The following is a 19287-nucleotide window of genomic DNA, read 5'->3' as shown; positions in this document are numbered from 1 at the left end:
ACTTTCTTCTCAGAGTAGCTCTTCGTCAGCAGTTATCACAGGAATAGAATATAAACTAAGACAGTACCTAAGTGTAAGTCCCCATTCATCTATGTAATAATGCCAAATTCATCCTGAAAGATCATTTACCTAGAAAATCCATTATTTCTCATAACTCTTTAACTCTGTAGCTTACTTGAAGCAAAGCACCTTAAATTACCAGACTGTCCACTCATTTATATTATTTATTTGGAAATGTTTGTAACAGTACAGTGAAACTAAATTTCAGAGACAATGGCTGTCAGTTTAGGCATCATCCGTTTATTATAAAAGGGAGGCATGGAAATTATTTACATGATGAAATAGTTCAGAATATCAGTGGAATGGGCAGCTTCATGTGACACCATTTCAACAGTGATTTCAGTCGACATACTTTCCAAGAATGTCGCCATCTCTAAATAAGAAGTAATCCTGTGAATAAAGAGACCACTGATTAAGATAGTAATAACAAATATAAACTGATTTTTTTTTTTTGGTTCTTTTTTTTTTTTTCGGAGCTGGGGACCGAACCCAGGGCCTTGCACTTCCTAGGCAAGCCCTCTACCACTGAGCTAAATCCCCAGCCCCTAAACTGATTTTAAATCATTAGCTTTACTTACCTTGTCGTCTAGTACTACTTTGGTGCCTCCATATTCTGGGAGAAGAACTTTATCTCCAACTTTCACACTGACAGGCTGAATCTCTCCACCCTGATGAAAACAGACACTTGTTAGCAAAGATGTCTGTCTTGTTCACTAGATACACATTAAAGTTTTTGTTTCAGTATGTACACCAGGAGCCTCCTGCCTCAGGTTTGTGTTAATTATAGGCATTAATCACATTAAAACTGTAACTTTTAAGTCACTAAATTTGTAAAATGTGCTCAAACCAGTATGCTGGCAGGTACCTAATTAGTGGTTAAGCAATATAGACCTTACCTACATTAAATGTAGACCTTCATAATATAAGCATCACTGTAGTTACTATATGACAGAGATGCCTTTCAGTGGGCAGCTAAGGTTGGCTAACTTTTTACTGTTAAATATTAACACACCCTGAAGACCAAGGGAAGTAAAGCAGCTTGTTACACTAGACAGCAAATGGTCATGTATGACTTCAACAAACAAAAATTTGGCATTACTTTTCTCCATTTAATATACATTTATTGACTTAATGTCCTTGTTGTCAAGACACAGACTTGGTCAGAGACTGAAGGAGAATGTCCACTCCCCCATACTCTAGCGGTTTAGTTAAGTGAAGAACACCCAGAGTAGTTCACCTCCTTTCTCAAGTAGGCCAACTAAAACTCGAAATGGTGTAGGATGATTTCAGTGTCTGGGCTAAGCCAACAGTCAGGCTCCTCCACCCATCACCGCACCCTTGCTTTTGGGGAACGGGAGTGGGGTGATGGGGTCTATGTAAAAACTGACTGGCCATTAATTCTGGATCCCCCTCACTCAGCACTGTACCTGTGCTAGAATTAGTTTTGTGCCTTATTAAATACCTCCTTCAATTCTGAAAAGACCCCTGGGTTTATCTACTTGTATGATCTTCTGTCTATTTAAAATTTGAAGAGTAGGCTACAAAATAACTACAGAGGTATTTCTTTTTTTTTTTCAGAGCTGGGGACCGAACCCAGGGCCTTGCGCTTGCTAGGCAAGCGCTCTACCACTGAGCTAAATCCCCAACCCACTACAGAGGTATTTCATTTTGTGAGGTTTTGTTTTACTTTGAGATATGGTCTCGTCCTGTACCTCCTGTTGGCCTACAAGGCTCTATAATCCACTTGCCTTGGCCTCCAAAGAACCTGGGCCAGAGGCATGAGGCACTATCAAGGCAGGCACTTTTTAATCTGTAGTGTGGGGCACTGCTGAATTAGCTCAGTGGGTAAAGAGACTTGCTATCAAAGTATGGGAACCCAAGTTGGGATCCCAACACTATAGTAAAAAGGATGTAACCCCCAACATGCTCAGGCCAGAAACCAGACTAGTTCAACACGACTTTACCCCAAAAGAGTAAGGTGGAGATGGCCCTGCAACACATCATACAGACATGTGCACATACAGTCATACACTCAAATACCCTCTGCCTTTTTACAGTCCCTGTCATTCCTTAGAAATATAAAACAATTCTAAAATTGTTTTCCTGAATGCGAGGTTCTTCGTGAATTGAAATCTAACTTGAAATTACTTCCAAAAAAACCTTGCCATTTTAATTAACTTTTTAATTAACAAACCAATTCCTCTCCTTCCACATCACACATAAAATTCTGTACCACTCTAGGAGCTCCGGGTTACCTTTCCTTTCCCGCCTGATCCCACAGCCACGACCGTTGCTTGCAATACTTTTCCTTGAGACTTTTCTGGAAGCATAATGCCACCTTTGGTCACAGTTTCAGCGGCACTCCTTTCAACCAATACTCTGTCAAATAGCGGAAGAAACTTCCTAAAAGCTTGTCCAGCCTGTGGAGAGAAATGTGTTCAAACAGACAGTAATTAAGTTCGAAGTGTCAGGAGACGAAGTTAATAAATACCACTGCAAACCTTAACTCCCAATAGGTCAAAGCCTTCCAAAATGACAAGAAAACTCAAGTGTATCTTTAGAATATACCCTTCAATGTTCACTCCATATAAGCCAAGTTGATTTTCATTTCCTTGTCTGTTGTGAGTGTGTGGGGGGCGGGGGTCTTCATTGCTCATCAGCAATCGCAACCTTGGTCTTTTCCAAGGTCAAATATTTTTCCTTTAGATTTTTTTTTCAAACTCGAGTAACAGGGGAGTGGTGTCAATTTTTAAGCCCCGATCTTACTCTTTCTCCAACATAGGACTCATTCACCTAGGCCGTGCCAGGGCAGGTGGGCTTCTGAGTATGTACCCGGGCGCCCGCCCCCTGCTCCAGACGCCTGCCGCACACGTGCGTGCAGAAAAGCCGTGGTGGAGAAAGGGTCGGATAGGCCTCGCTTCTGTAGAGCAACGGGAGGTCGCTGGACACTGAGTGGACCCCTGTCCTGTCCTGCTAGTCCCAAAGCGCACATGGGCTCGCCGTGGGCCGCAGGCCGAACTGGATCCGTCGGCCTGCCAGCCACGAGACACTCACCATGACTTACGCCGCCGCAGCTCCGGACTCTGCACTCGGACTCCTGCTGCAAGGAGACTCCCGTGGGCCGGCTCAGGACACGTGAAAAGACAGCGCAGCGCGCAGGCGCACTCAGCCCCTTAGCGTGAGAGAAGGCGGCCACTCCAGCGCGCGCGCCGATTGGTGGCCAGGACTCCGCGCAGGCGGCCGATGCGGGTAGCCGGAGGCGGAAGAAAAGGGGAGCACTTTCTAGGCTTTTCCAGGTCGGCCGCTGAGGTGAAAGAACAAGCCCCTCCCGGAAATGACGCCACTTGACCTTTCACCCACGAAAAGCGCGGGGCCTTCCGGAAGGTTCTAGAACCGAGCGCGGCCCAGGAACCAGTGTACGGCGGCGGGAGAGTGCTGAGGCCACGGGGCTGAGGCCGCTCAGGTAAGGAGGGCGGGGCCGCGCGCGTCGCATGCAGATTGCAGGGCCGGGGCGTGGGAGAAGTGGGGCGCGCGCGCGCGCGCACGCGGGGCCGCGGGGCGGGGCCGGGGAGGGAGGGGACTCGGGCTCATTGCGGTGCGCGCCCAGTGCTGGGTCCCTCACTCGCCGCAGACGGCCTGCCTCGCCTCGTGCTCTTCCGCCGCCGCCCCGCAGGTACGCGGCCTCGGCGTGCACGGCGGCCCGGTGCTCGTGGGCCTGCTTGCAGCGCGGACCGAGCACGGAGGGCTGGGGGATAAGTCTGTCAGCGACGCCGCAGGCTCGGTTCACTTGTTCAGGCCCAGTAGGGCCATACTGCTTTCATCACGTGCGGCGGGCACCACGCGACCTAGGCTAAGCGCGGGAGCAAGGGCGGGCTAGGGTGGGAGCAACTTGGGCCCTGTGGTTCCATCTGCGCCTGGCGCACTGTAGGGCTCTATCGGAGGGTGGTCGCGGTCCTCTAGTCCGCTGTGGCCGCGGTGATCCGGCGCCTTCACTTTGACCTTGCTCGGGGCTCCTGGTCGAGAAGACACGTGGGGCTGCGCGGCTGCGCTGAGCTAGGGCCCTTTTCCTCCGGCCTTGCTTGCTGCTGTGCTACTGTAGCTCCGGGTGGATGCCTGGCGGGCGACACTCTCCTTAGAGGGTTTTGCACCGTCATTAGTACTTCTGTGATTCTCTAGGCACTTGCATTTAGAACCTGCCTGCTTACACCAACTTTTTTTTTCAGACACTTTTCGGAGTGGATCTGCTTCCAAGGCCGTTTTGGCAGTGAAAGATTAACTCGAGAGGGCAGGAGGGGGTGGCCATGGGGAGGTGGTTTCGTGTGCTTTGTGCTAGTGCTGTAGGTCAGGCATGGGGGCAGCCTCCATGATCAGTTGGTTAACAGATTATGTCCTGAATCTGCAGCGCCGTTAGCAGAGAACAGCAGAACTCCAATCTAGCCACCATATTTTGAAGCACCGTTGGACAAGTTTGTAGTGATACTTTTTTTCTTTCCCCAGAAATGCTTCGACTACCCACAGTCCTTCGCCAGATGAGACCAGTGTCTCGGGCACTGGCTCCTCATCTCACTCGGGCCTATGCCAAAGATGTAAAATTTGGTGCGGATGCTCGAGCCTTAATGCTTCAAGGTGTAGACCTTTTAGCCGATGCTGTAGCTGTTACAATGGGGCCAAAGGTACCAGTATACTTATGTCGTGTTAAAGAATAGTGTTCTGTAGCTGCAAGACAGCATTTTGTAATCGAGTTTTGTGAGTATCTGATTTGCATGTGGTACAACTTAGTGGTTTGGGGGGTGTTATTTAGGTTTGTTAGTTGGTCATTCTACGACGGTGTCCTTACTGCTGCTTCAGTCGATTTGGGAGACTTCTGTGCGTTGTGATGTAATAGTAACAGCTCAAGGAAGATTTTCAAACCAGAGTCATGACTGTGTGCATGCTTGCATTAAATTTTGGATCCCATCCCAGTAGTTAGAGGGTATAGAGGGGAAAGTACAACTCCACTCTAATAACTCAAGTGCATAGCTGTAATGTGAGCGTTCACTGAACGCTGAAATTTCCAACATAAAAGGCAAATGCACTAGTGTAGAATCATTACTTTAAAGGTGTCCGTATTTTTATATGCATTTTATTCTGCCTGCATTTATGTCTGCCAGGGTGCCAAGGTTCTGGGAACTGACTTGGCCCTTTGGAAGAGGAGCCTGTACTATTACCACCAAGCTGTCTTTACTTAACTTTATGAGCTTTGTTGTTTGGGTCTTTTGTTTGTTTTATTCAAGATAGCATTTCTCTGGTAGCCTAGGCTGTCCTGGAACTCAAAGAGATCATCTACCTGCTTCTGCAACACATTGTCAGACTCTTTTTACTTGCCCTTTGGGAAAAACTTTGTGGTCTCCCATTCATCTCTACATTGTACATACCTCATGGTTTCTGCAATTATCACATTGCAAAGATTTGTCTAGTTTTGGGTTTTTGAGTCTCACTAGTTTAGTCTGGCTTCTAACGCCCTTGTGGCAAGGCTATCCTCACATCTCCAGCGTAGGAATTCAGTATTCTACTCACCCAGTGTGTTTTTATTATGACAAGGTCTCTAACCATAGCTGGCCAAGTCAGCCTTGAACTTGAGCACTGCTAAGATCAGAGGCTGGGATCACACATTTAAGTGGCTGAATAGGGAGCTATAGTACTTTGAGGACATCATTGGATACAGTGAGGTCATTTTAAATTGATACTAGACTGATCTAAAGAACTGCATAATCCCAGCATTCAGGAGGCTCAGGCAGGTGGATCTGAAAGCCATGGCTATAAGAGAAATCCTGTCTTGAAAAACAAAACAACAAAAAGCCCTGCATCTTTAAGTACTGTTTACATAGCTCAAGACAGAATAGAAGCTTGGTTCAAATCCAAAAGTTGCCAATACCGTCGTTGCCATATTTGAAGTTTTTATTGAGTGAACCAGAAGAGCCCATTATTATCTTACTGGCTGATATTTAGTGAATGAATTTTAAAGCAAAACATGTTTTTGATAAGCAGGGCATTAGTGAGTGGTTCTTGCCTCTGGTCCCAGCCTTCAGGAGGCAGAGGCAAGTAGATCTTTGTGCTTTGTGAGTTTGAGGACAGCCATGGCTGCACAGAAGAACCCTGTCTCAGAAAACAAACCCAGTTCATAGCCAAACTCAAGTACAAACGATGTGAAGAATGTCCTGGGATCTGTGTTTTCTTGTTTTATAGGTAGCATCTGTTAGTTCCAGGGAATTCCTGTTGTGCCTCAGTCAAAGTTAGACTCCAGGGCACATGAGTAGTGTTCATTTTGTCTATACACCTAAGATGGTTGATTAACTTGGCTTTGAGGTTCGTGTTGCAGGATTGTTAACAATGACAACTTCAAGGATTATCTTTAAGGGTTGATATTTTTTTTTTTGTCACTATAGGGAAGAACAGTGATTATTGAACAGAGTTGGGGAAGTCCCAAAGTAACAAAAGATGGGGTCACTGTTGCAAAGTCAATTGATTTAAAGGATAAATACAAAAATATCGGAGCTAAGCTTGTTCAGGATGTTGCCAATAACACAAATGAAGAGGCTGGGGATGGCACCACCACTGCCACTGTTCTGGCACGGTCTATTGCCAAGGAGGGCTTTGAGAAGATCAGCAAAGGGGCTAATCCAGTGGAAATCCGGAGAGGTAAGAGTTTGTCCTTGATCCTATGCTGTAAAGAATTCTACATCTTCATCTTTGTCCTTTTTGTTGTAGAGTTTGTGTATGTTCTTGGTAGAGTTGCCCTTTCCTTACTTATGTGGATTTCCAAGATTGAACTGAGGCCTTCAGGCTTGTGGGTCCAGTACTTTTACTCCCTAGACCATCTTCCACACCTTGTTTTTTAACTTATTTAATGGAAGTGAAAATACAGGGCTTTCGGTATATCCCTGGCTGTCCTGGACATGCTTGGTAACTTTGTAGACCTGGCTAGTTAGCTTCAAATAGATCTGACTGCTTCTCCTTTCTGAGTGCTGGGGTTAAATGTGGGCACTACCACCCGTGGCCCAAGGCCCTGTAGTATTACTTAACCTTTGATCCATCCCTGCAGCCCTAAGTAGTGAGAATTCTGAAACTATCTTTTCTTGTTTTGATTAGGTCTCCTTTTTAGCCTTCCCTGACATGGTTCCCTATATAATCCATGCAGGTCTCAAATTTTTAGCCATTCTGTCTCAGTCTCTTGGGTCCTGGGATTACATGTGTGAGCCACCATGCAACATCTAGGTCAAGCTTTTCAAAATGTTGGTTTTCAGTCTAAATGATTGATTGAATGCATACTGTGTTGTTTGGTGCAGTTGGGAGAGTGCTGACATGAGAGGTTGCATGTGATCGTTAGAAGGAATCTGTAATTCTTAGCTTGGGGACCATGATAAGCATTGTAGTAACATACATTCTTGAACTAGGTGTGATGTTGGCTGTTGATGCTGTAATTGCTGAACTTAAGAAACAATCTAAACCTGTGACAACCCCTGAAGAAATTGCTCAGGTAAGGATTTTATTTCGTGTTGAAAAGAATTAATTTTGATCTTTTGGTTTTCCAAGACAGGATTTGGGTTTGTCTTTGTAGCCATGACTATCCTGGAATTAAACGTATAGATCAGGCTGACCTTGAACTCAAATTCCTCTGCTTCCAGAGTGCTTGCCCCATCACTGTTAGATCTTACTCTTTTTTAGTTTTACGGTGCTGTAAATAAGATTTGTGTTATTTGTGAAGATATTCTTAGGTGATATCAATGTACCCTGTACTATATGGGTTCAAACCTAGTCCTTGAAGCATAGTAGACAAGTGTTTTTTATATGTATGTGCCTGGGTGTGTGTGGGTGCACCATATGCATGCATGAACCCATAAGAGGAAGTTAAGAGACAGTTGCCAGCCACTCTGGTGTAGGTGCTGGCCCGAACAGTAAGTCATCTTAACCACTGAGGCATCTCTCCACCTCTTTAGTTTTAGTTTATTCTTAATGTGTCAGATAATGGAGGAATGAGGGTGTAGCTCCATTTAAAACTAACAACTGGCCCTCTTGCTCTCTTCCTTGCTCTGTCCCCTTGCTCCTTTCCCCTTCTCTCCAGTCCCCTCCCCACTCCCCACGTGCTCATGGTCGGGCTCTACCTTTCTTCTGCCTTTCTCTGTCTTTACTACCCATCCTCATGCCCTAAATAATCAATTCTATTTTAAAAAAAAACTATTAACTGTAAAATAATCAGTTTAGAGTGTCAAAGGGGAAGAAAGTTGAAAATATTAATCTTACCATTTGATTTTGAAGTAACTTGGTTATTTCAGGTTGCTACAATTTCTGCAAACGGAGACAAAGACATTGGGAACATCATTTCTGATGCAATGAAGAAGGTTGGAAGAAAGGGTGTCATCACAGTGAAGGCAAGTATGGGATTTGATATGTTTTGATAATATCTTCAATGGGGTGTCTGTAACCTATTTTCCAAATAAAAACTTGAATCTCTTGTTTGTGTCAGTACAATTCATTCCTTTGTCTTAACATCTGTATTGAGTATATGCTCACTATTAGTCTGAATATTTGCCCCCTACAATGAGTTCATCTAACTTAAATAATTAGCTCTCTGCTAGCTGTAAATAGAATGGAGCCTCTAATCCTGGCTGTCTGGGAACTCTAGGCTTCAACCTTAGAGAGATGGCATCCCTCTGTCATCTCTTCTTTCTGAGGATTAAAGGCATGGGTTCCTGAGCTCAACTTTAGTTAGTGGCTTGAATTTTTGTGGGAGTGCAGTTAGAGGTACACTGCAGCATTTCCATGTTGAGTCCCTTATGCCTGTGTCATCTCTTGCTAATTTGGTATGTAATTTCAAATGTTGGCTTATGTTTTTGAGACAGGGTCTCATTGTGTAGTCATGTTTTTGAGACAGGGTCTCACTGTATAGATAGTCCAAATTAGGCTTGTGTTTCTTTTAAGAGATTTTTTCTATCTATGAGTGTTTGTTTGCACATGTATGTGCACCTTGGAGTCCAGAAGAAACAGCAGAATCCTAGGAACTGAGTTGAGAACCATCATGTAGGTGCACAAAACCCAATTCTATTCAAGAAAAGCAAATGGGGCTGGAAAGCTGGATGGCTCAGTGATTAAGAACACTGGTTGCTCTTCCAGAGATCATGAGTTCAATCTCTAGCAACCACATGGTGGCTCACAGCAATCTAAAACGGGATATAGTGCCCTGGTCTGGCACACAGGTGTATATGCTGATAAGAGTATGTAAAATATATAAAATAAGTATATCTTTAGAAAAAAAAGAGAATAGCAAATGTTCTTAACCCTTGAGCCATCTTTAGGTTTAGCTGACCAAGTTTTGTTTCTTTAATTTTATAGGATGGAAAAACCCTGAATGATGAGCTAGAAATTATTGAAGGCATGAAGTTTGATAGAGGATATATTTCCCCATATTTTATTAACACATCAAAAGGTAAGAGCCCATCCACAAGTGAAGTCGTCACAATATGCTCTAAGCTGCTAACTTACTGTCAGCTGTGGGTAGTGGGTATGGCTGATGCAATAAGTAAAAACTGTGATGTTTAAACATTAATGGTTTGGTAAATGAAGAAGAACATGAGTTACTGGTCTCATTGTGGAAGTAAATTGTTTTACTGCTCATTGTATTTATATAGGTCAAAAATGTGAATTCCAAGATGCCTATGTTTTGTTGAGTGAAAAGAAAATTTCTAGTGTTCAGTCCATTGTACCTGCTCTTGAAATTGCCAATGCTCACCGGAAGCCCTTGGTCATAATTGCTGAAGATGTTGATGGAGAAGCTCTTAGCACACTGGTTTTGAACAGGTAATAGATAAATGGATTGGGTTTATATATTTTTAGATAGAAGGTAATTTCTTTTGCTTTTTGAAATTCCACATTTTGCTTGTGTGTCTTAGAGCTGTAGTATATATGATGTAGTGCTCTATGCATTATGAGTCTATCTCTAGCTGGTCTCAAATGCACATAATTCTTGAGCCTGTGCCTCCCACAGCTTCCCAGAGAAAACTATACATATGTCTTTTTTTTTTTTTAAGATTTATTATATATAATTACACAAGGGAGCATCAGATCTTATTACAGATGGTTGTGAGCCACCATGTGGTTGCTGGGATTTGAACTCAGGACCTCTGGAAGAGCAGTCAGTTTTCTCAACCACTGAGCCATCTCTCCAGCTCTACATATGTCTTTTTTTCTTTTTTTTTCTTTCTCTTTTTTTCTTTCCTTTTTTTCGGAGCTGGGGATTGAACCCAGGGCCTTGCACTTGCTAGGCAAGTGCTCTACCACTGAGCTAAATCCCCAACCCCTCCTACATGTCTTTTTAACACTGGTGTGCTTAGCACTAATGCCCAACTGTGTCTGCAATGTAAGAGCAGCATTTCTTTAAGAAGGGAATCAGGTTGAAACAAATTTAGATGAGTAGAGGTCCCCATCTCATCTTTTTTAAGACCAGAAGTTGAAGGAAAAGAGTAGGGTCTGTACAGTCATGTAGACCTAGAACTTACCAGGGACTAAACTAGATGCTTTTTCCCAATTCCCCCTTTGGTTTACATCTTATGCAGTTAAATGTTCTTTACAGGCTAAAAGTTGGTCTTCAGGTTGTAGCAGTCAAAGCTCCAGGGTTTGGGGACAACAGGAAGAACCAGCTTAAAGATATGGCTATCGCTACTGGTGGTGCGGTAAGTAAACCTTGTCATACTGCTTTGCTCAGTGTTGTTTATGCTTCCAGATCGTAAATACAATGTATACTTCACAAATAGATGGGGCTGTTTCTTTCTATTGGATATTTGGAACACGGGTTGGATTAAGGTCTCACTTCTAACTTGCTGAGCCTGGCCTGAGAACGGACATGATTAAAAGTTCTTCTCAAAATTTAAAACTAATTTGTGTAAGTGATTTTATTTAGACTTTGTTCTGATATACCAGTGGAAAAATAGCATTTCTTTCTCTGGATTTTTAAGCTTTATGTATATGGGTGTTTGTCTGCATGTTTTGTATGATGTATACATACCAGAAGGCATTTATCCAGTTCCATAGCACTACAGTTATAGACAGTTGTAAGCTGCCATATGGATGCTGGGATTTGAACTCAGGACACCTGAAAGAGTAGAATAGCTCTCCAGTGCTTGTGACTGCTGAGACATCTCACTAGCCCTGAAAAGCTGTTTTTCCACACAAAATATTTGTGACATATAGTAATAAACCTAGTATAATGGAAGCCACTAACAGCACATTGTTTTTATAGGTGTTTGGAGAAGAGGGTTTGAATCTAAATCTTGAAGATGTTCAAGCTCATGATTTAGGGAAAGTTGGAGAGGTCATCGTCACCAAAGATGATGCCATGCTTTTGAAAGGAAAAGGTGACAAAGCTCACATTGAAAAACGTATTCAAGAAATCACTGAGCAGCTAGACATCACAACTAGTGAATATGAGAAGGAAAAGCTGAACGAGCGACTTGCTAAACTCTCAGATGGAGTAGCTGTGTTGAAGGTAAGACTGACTTGCAGGTAAACATTTTAGGCTGAGTCTGGTGATAGTGGTTCTTTAGTATTTACCAATAGTAACTAAGTGACCTTTCCCCAAATCTTTAGTTTTTGTTGCTCGTTTGTTTTGGTTTTTGCATGTGCTATAACCAACTTTCCATGGGGCACATGTAAAGGGACAACTTTCAGCAGTTGGTCATCTACCTTTGCAGTGATTTTTAGGAAGCAAGCAAGCCCTTTGACCCACTTGGGTCATATCCTTAGGCCTTCTGAGTCATCAATAGGCATCTATCCCCTACTGGTATTATGCATGAGACCGAAACCATTCTTGTGCTGTGTCATGCAAACAGTCTATCACTGCCCAGTTTCCCAGCTTCCTTTTCTCTTTTTCTCTGTGTAGCCCTGACTGTCTCGGAACTCACTCTGTTAACTCTGTAGACAGGATTTTCAGTCCTAGAACTCACTTAGTAGACCAAGCTAGCTTTGAACTGAAAATCGCTGCCTTTGCCTCCCAAGTGCTGGGATTAAAGGGGTGTGCACTTCTGCTTGGCTAGCATCCTATTCTCACAGGGCAGTACAGCTTGTGTTGTAGGAAGTTTTGATAGGGGGATACATTATAACCTATTACTCTAGAATTGCTTCCTTCTTTGTTTTTGTTTTGAACTCTGCTGTCACCCAGGCAGGCCTCCGTTGGTATAACCCACCTGCCTTACCCTCTCAAGTGCTGGGGTCGTGACTATGACACTGTACCCAGCTCAGGTCTGCCATCCAGGTGGCTTCAAGTAATCATTGACTGGGAAGGGTCATACTAACTGGAATTTTTTATTTAATCTTTAGGTTGGAGGGACAAGTGATGTTGAAGTGAATGAGAAGAAAGACAGAGTTACAGATGCTCTCAATGCTACAAGAGCAGCTGTTGAAGAAGGCATTGTTCTAGGAGGGGGCTGTGCTCTACTTCGGTGCATCCCAGCCTTGGATTCATTAAAGCCTGCTAATGAAGATCAGAAGATAGGTAAAGATTCTTTCAAATGAGTTTGTGGCCAGAGAGGTAATTAGCAATGCACCACATTTTACAGGGGATTGTTTCACCTATGGTAGGATTGGATGTCTGATCGCTTACTAAACTTTTATTTTTATAATTATTTTATGTGTGTGTGGGAGTGCATTTTGCTCTCATGTCTCGTGTGCTGTGTGTTTGCAGTATTCTGAGGGGCTGGAAAGATGGCTCAGTGGTTAAGAGCGCACTGACTGCTCTTCCAGAGGTCCTGAGTTCAATTCCCAGCAACCACATGGTGGTTCACAGCCATCTGTGATGAGATCTGATGCCCTCTTGTGTGTGTCTGAAGACAGCTGTAGTGTTGTTATATATAATAAGTAAATTTGAAAAAAAAAGAAATGCAGTATTCTGAGGGCCAGATGGGGTCATCAGATAGCTTGGAACTGGAGTTACATTGGTGCTAAGGATTAAACCAGGTCCTCTGAAAAAGAAACCATTAACCATTGAGCCATCTTTGGTTCCCCAAAAAGGGAAAACAAAAGTAAGTTCATGAAAATGTGTTTGCTTTGTAGGTATAGAAATTATTAAAAGAGCACTTAAAATTCCTGCAATGACAATTGCTAAGAATGCAGGTGTTGAAGGATCTTTGATAGTTGAAAAAATTCTGCAGAGTTCCTCAGAGGTTGGCTATGATGCCATGCTTGGAGATTTTGTGAACATGGTGGAAAAGGGAATCATTGATCCAACAAAGGTAAATAAATCAGCATTTCTAAACAATGAATGACTTGCTCTCTGGTGTATGGTTTTCTTTAATTTTTTCTTTTTTTCGGAGCTGGGGACCGAACCCAGGGCCTTGCCTAGCAAGCGCTCTACCACTGAGCTAAATCCCCAACCCCTTTCTTTAATTTTTAATTGTTTTACTAAATTTTTTTCTAGGTTGTAAGAACTGCTTTACTGGATGCTGCTGGGGTGGCCTCCCTGCTAACTACAGCCGAAGCTGTAGTGACAGAAATTCCTAAAGAAGAGAAGGACCCTGGAATGGGTGCAATGGGTGGAATGGGAGGGGGTATGGGAGGTGGCATGTTCTAACTCCTAGAATAGTGCTTTGCCCTTATCAATGAACTGTGGCAGGAAGCTCAAGGCAGGTTCCTCACCAATAACTTCAGAGAAGTCACCTGAAGAAAATGACTGAAGAGAAGGCTGGCTGATCACTGTAACCATCAGTTACTGGTTTCCTTTGACAATACATAATGGTTTACTGCTGTCATTGTCCATGCCTACAGATAATTTATTTTGTATTTTTGAATAAAGACATTTGTACATTCCTGATGCTGGGTGCAAGAGCCAGTGTCCTGCTTTCAACTTAAATCACTGAGGCATCTCTACTGTTCTGTTAGCATCAGGACTGTAGCGCTGTGTCACCACATGAGAAGTTCAGAAGCAGCCTTTCTGTGGAGGGTGAGAATGATTGTGTACAGAGTAGAGAAGTATCCAATTATGTGACAACCTTTGTGTAATAAAATTTTGTTTAAAGTTCCTGGTTGTGTTAGCCTTTCTGTTGTCTTGATGGGAGAAATGAAAGTCAATCAGAGGAGCACAGTTGGGTGTATAGAAACAGTCCACCTATATTCTATAGTCACTTTAACTTGGAGATGGGATTATTGCTTTGTGAGTTTTTACAGAAGGCAAAACACTGGTTTAGCTTGACTAGTTTGTTGAGTACTGAGAACTGATCATAAAGGGGAATGTAATCTTTCCTCTGTAGAATCTGGGAGATGGCCTCTTGCTGTGTTAGCAAGAGTATCTTAATTTGATTCCCAGTGCTGAAGATAGAAGATCCCTGGGGCTGAGAGCTAGCCAATTTAGTAAATTGATGAAAGACCCAGACTCCCCAAAATTGTCCTCTGGCTTTGGTGTGTACATGCCCAAGTATATACATTCAAAACTATTTTGAAGTTTACGCCATAGTAAAAATGCAAAAAGTCTTCATGGGCAACATAGCATTGTAGCCAGCCTTCAGTACTTGAAGTTTAAGTGAGTCTAGAATTACCAGAGATCAAATGAATATGCAGTATGAGGTTTAATTGCCAAATCTCACTTTACAAATACCCCAGTGAAGATTGTTTATTCCTTGGTGTGAAAGAACCAAGTTGGCCTGTTAAAGATAACAGAATGCAGAGAACCAGGAATAGTGTATCAGTCTGCAATCTGTTGGCCATTCTGTGAAAGTAAGAGCTGGTTGTATTTCCACAAAGTGTTTATTTGAATAAAGGATGGAAATTTCCAAAATGGAACAAATAGCCAGAAGTGAAAAGGGAGCAAACACTAGTTCTGTAGTTAGTTTCTAGCTGTGGAAATATACTTGCATCTACTTAAAAAGTGAGTAACCAAGAGGAAAGGAATCTTGATAACACACTCTTGCAGAGTCCAGAAAAAAATGGGAGTGTTTCCACTAGCAGAGCCCAGGTAGATAAGATGTGGGTGGGACCAAGATCCCTCCAAAGTAAATGACTGGCCCGATCTCAGCTGCATGTACAGTCTGGTCAAAGTCAGCCATTAAGTAACAGGAAATGCGCAAGGGATTTTTGGTTGTGTTGGTTTTGGTTTGGGTGGTTTTCACCCCTTTGTATCCCTTGCTGTCCCAGTGACTGTAGACCATGCTTCCCTCAAACTTACAGAAATCTTTGTTTCCCAATTACTGGGATTGAAGACATGTGCCACTATTGCCTAGCTTTAGTTTTTATTATCAAACTTAAGTTTATTTTTAGCTCAGTGTGGCATATGCCTTTCATCCCAGCAGTGAGGAGACATCACTGAATGGAAAGCCAACATGGTCTGTAGAGTTAATCACAGGACCGTCAGGGCTACACAGAAATCATCTTGAAATCTTGCAGTGAACTAAGGTTGAAGGTACTGAGTCCAATCCCTCCCACTGAGATGATTAATATTAACATGAAAAAACAAAACAACAAAAAGAAAAAGTCAGTGGTGGCACAGGCCTCCGAGTTTGAGGCCAGCTTGGTCTACAAATTGAGTTCTAGCACAGCCAGTGTTACACAGAGCCATCCTGTCTTGGAGAGAAAAATGAAAACAAAAACTGAAACAAAAACAACTTGTTAGGCTTTACAACCAACTAGGAGACAAACCTCTCAGCGTGCCTTGGGACTTTTTTCTTGATTAGGTTAAGAAGAGGACAAACCACCCTGACAGTGCAGAATCATCTCTGGGCTTGGGTCCCAGGCTATAGAAAACAGAGAAAGCTAGTTGAGCTTGTGCTTTATCAGTCTCAACTTCCTTATGGGATACAATGTGACCAACTGCCTGAAACTCTTCATGACTTTATCATAGACTACTCTCAAACTGAGCCAAAAGCTTTTATCTAAGCCAATAGGAAACTCAGACACTTGCAATGCACAGAAAGGTATAAAAACTGCCCTACAAAGCCAACCTTTCTTGCACTAAGCACAGGTAAACTAGTAACTGGTGGCTTGAATAAGAGTGGCCCCAGCAGCCTCAACTAACCGTGACCCCTGAGATCTGACACTGGGGCCCCTGACACAGCAGAGCACTGGGCCTAACCTTTAAGAGACTTGAGGCCCCAGACAGTGGAGAGGTCTGGCCTGGTGGATATGGGTGTGGGTGGGGACATCCTATGGAGAGGAGGAACGTGGTAAGTGAGGAACTGTGGGAGGGCAGACTGACTGGGAGGGAGATAACAACTGAACTGTAAAAAAATTAATTAAAAAAAATTTTTAAAAAAAGGTCCCCAGTTGGTGAAACTGTAAAAAGGATTAGGTATGGTCTTTTTGGAAGCAGCATGCCACTGGGGATGTGCTTTGAGGTTTCAAAAGCTACATGCAGTGCCCACTGTATTCGATGTTTCCTGCTTGCTTCTGCTGCTTCTGCTGCTCTATTTCCAGATTTGTTATTGAAGTCCAATTAAATGTGTTATTTGTAAACTGCCTTGGTTGTGGTGTTTTATCACAAAAGAAACATACCCTATCTACACACAAATGTTGGCTACCTTCATAATCAGGATTCTGCCTCAAAAATATTTAAGACATATGAGAAGATTTAATGTATTAGGCTTGCATTTTTTTTTTTTTTTGGTTCTTTTTTTCGGAGCTGGGGACCGAACCCAGGGCCTTGCGGTTGCTAGGCAAGCGCTCTACCTCTGAGCTAAATCCCCAGCCCCTAGGCTTGCATTTTTATTGAGACTGGTCTCACTATGCAGCTTAGCTGATCTGGAACGTATTAAGATCCCCCTGGCTCTGCCTGCTTGACTGCTTAGATTAAAGGCATGCACTATCACACCTGGTTTAGATTTGCAATTTAATTTTAATGTATGATTAGTTTTTTCTTTTTTTTGAGTCAGTGTCTTATATGTAGCCCTCATTGGTCTAGAACTTCCTCCCAAGTGCTCATTAGAATTCTTTTAACTCACTTGGCAAGCCCTGAACCCCTCTGCTGCATAAACCAGGTATGATTCAGGCCTATAATCCCAGCATGGAGGCAAAAGCAGGAGGACCAGGAAGGAGTTCAAGCTCATCCTGAGATACAGAGCGAGTTCCAGGTTTTATGTAGATAGAACCTGGGAGGTGGACGGGACTGCCTTTAAACACACACACACACACACACACACACACACACACACACACACACACACACAGGTTTTAGATTCACTTTATATTTACTGAATGCTTATCACACATGAGCAACTCTCACACATGGTAACAAGGGCATTTCCAAGGCATTGTCCAAAGACTCCTAAAAAGGAAACTGAGTAAGAACAGAATTTTGCAGTACAGTAAGACTGGGACAAGACACGTGTACATGGCACACCCTGTCTTTCCTGGATTCCTCTACCCCTGCCCCATACTTTTCTTTTTGGGACAATTTCACATATGTATTACCCTCTCATTCCCATAAGCTCTTCTATACAAGTTGTTCTGGGTTTTTTGTTGTTTTGTTGACCCCGAGTTTAATTAAGATTGCTTGCATGAGCATGGCTTGAGTTTTTACTTATTTTTATTGGATCATGAGCAATGTACCAGTGAGTACACAGTGAAAAAAAAAAATGACATCTCCTCCCTCCCTCCGCAAGCATTAATTGCAATAGTCTGTTAGGAAGGGGTAGGCTCTTAGAGCCCCTCCCCCATCCATGATGGAATGTAGATGTCCTCCACCTTGTGCAGCTGTTTCCTGAGTGCAGAGGCCATGCCTTGTCCAGATGTTCCTTCAGCACTCTTATCTCCTAGTTCAGTCTTTCACACTCTTTCCACCCCTGAAGCCTTAGTGGGTAATGTAGAGGTCCTATTTAGAACACTTGAGTCACTCTCAGAACTCTAAAGTTATCTCCACATTAACTATCACTCATGACACAAAGAAGCTACTCTGATGAAAAGTGGCACAAATCCCTAAGTAAGCATAACTCTGTAGAAGGCAATGTGACAACATGTCTATTTGGTAAAACAGAGTAGTATATAGTATCAGTATTATGCTCCCCACCAACCCCAGGGCAAGGGTGATGATGGCTCAAAAGGATAAAGTGCTGGCTGTACATGCATGAGGACCAGTGGTTTTTGGATCTCTAGCATCCATATAAAACGTCAGACAGAGATGGCAACATCTGGGATCCCAGCACTTGAGAGGCAGGGACAGGTATCCCAAGGCGTTCCATATAGCTCTACTAGCTGGAATCAGTGAGCTCCAGGTTCTTCAGCAAGAGATTGCTACAATAACATAAAGAGCCATCAAGGAAGACACCCAATGTCAACTACAAACCACCATATGCACACATGTACCTAAACACACATACACATGCAAAAAAAAAAAAAAGCAGTAACAACAAAAAAGAACCCAAACAGGTATGGTAGCTCAAAGTTACAATTTTAGCATTTGGGAAGCTGGCCAAGAGCCTCAGTAATGAGAGCATCTTCTGTGCTACATAGGGAGTTCCAGACACCCCAGTAACACTGAGTCAAATACCAGAACCCAAATCAAATGCAAGATACACAATTACACGCATCCCACATTGCTCTGGCTGTGTGTGCCTTACCTGCAAGTGGGAAGATCCTGTTTCACTTGTTAAAAGCACAACTAAAGCCCATGTAAAGTGTGAGCTCCTCAAAACCATAGAGCCAGTGCTGAGACTATGGAGCAAATCCACACAAGCACCAATTAAAGCCGAAAGCACCGTGACTAGAAGTTTAGTGTGAAGAGGTGATTTGGTTGTAGAGGAAGGGAGAGGATACTGAGTAAAGAATGAGTTTAGTTCAGATTTCTGTCTTTGTGATATTTTTCCCCTTGTTCTGGCAGTGCTGAGGATCAAATCAAGGATGAATATTGCACCCACGAAAGTATTTATAAGGCATGAAATTCTATAGTTCTGTGTCTGTTGTTACAGCTGCTGCAACCTTCACACACACCTAGTCACCCGGGATGAGGGAGTATCAATGGAAGAATTGCTGTCCTCTGACTGGCCTTGGGGTATTGTCTGTGAGACTTCCTGACTGCTAATTGATGAAGAAGGGCCAAGCGCCTGTGGGCTATGCCATCCCTGAACAGCTGGGTCTGCAGTGTGTGAGCAGCTAACTGAACACAAGCTGGGGAAAGCCAGGCAGCCATTTTCTCGCTCTCTGCTTTAGTTCCTGCCTTTAGCTCCTGCCCTGGCTTCCCTCTGTGATAAATGGTAAGCTGTAAACTGAAATAAACACATT

General features: G+C 43.2%; 2 protein-coding genes across 3 annotated transcripts; one reads left to right on the top strand and one right to left on the bottom strand.

The window, feature by feature from the left end:
- Positions 1–299: 299 nt before the first annotated feature.
- Hspe1 (heat shock protein family E (Hsp10) member 1) lies at positions 300–3388 on the bottom strand. The gene is given in 4 exon segments (NM_012966.1): positions 300–450; positions 639–728; positions 2316–2480; positions 3115–3388. Coding segments are annotated over 4 exon segments (309 nt in total). The 5' UTR covers positions 3118–3388; the 3' UTR covers positions 300–399.
- Positions 3383–14105, top strand: Hspd1 (heat shock protein family D (Hsp60) member 1). 2 transcript variants are annotated; one of them, XM_006244932.4, is made up of 12 exons: positions 3383–3523; positions 4558–4733; positions 6486–6738; positions 7494–7576; positions 8373–8468; positions 9430–9523; positions 9726–9894; positions 10667–10766; positions 11333–11578; positions 12409–12583; positions 13141–13319; positions 13505–14105. In XM_006244932.4, exons 2-12 carry the CDS (start codon positions 4560–4562, stop codon positions 13655–13657), a joined length of 1722 nt encoding a protein of 573 aa, XP_006244994.1. In that variant the 5' UTR covers positions 3383–3523; positions 4558–4559; the 3' UTR covers positions 13658–14105. The 2 variants fall into 2 exon arrangements, with proteins under 2 accessions (XP_006244994.1, NP_071565.2); NM_022229.2 differs by lacking the exon at positions 3383–3523 and adding an exon at positions 3678–3733 and having other exon boundaries at positions 13505–14104.
- Positions 14106–19287: the final 5182 nt, after the last annotated feature.

This window comes from Rattus norvegicus, chromosome 9, assembly GCF_036323735.1.
Source record: "Rattus norvegicus strain BN/NHsdMcwi chromosome 9, GRCr8, whole genome shotgun sequence".
NCBI lineage: Eukaryota > Metazoa > Chordata > Mammalia > Rodentia > Muridae > Rattus > Rattus norvegicus.
Note: the sequence above shows the minus strand (reverse complement) of the source record. Positions and strands in the feature narration are given on the sequence as shown.

Excerpts from the sequence above, each read along its gene's own strand:
- Hspd1 (XM_006244932.4), top strand. The coding sequence starts at position 4,560 with ATGCTTCGACTACCCACAGTCCTTCGCCAGATGAGACCAGTGTCTCGG. Across the intron at positions 4,734-6,485 it reads CTGTTACAATGGGGCCAAAG|GGAAGAACAGTGATTATTGA; the intron begins GTACCAGTATAC and ends TTGTCACTATAG. Across the intron at positions 13,320-13,504 it reads GAATCATTGATCCAACAAAG|GTTGTAAGAACTGCTTTACT; the intron begins GTAAATAAATCA and ends ATTTTTTTCTAG.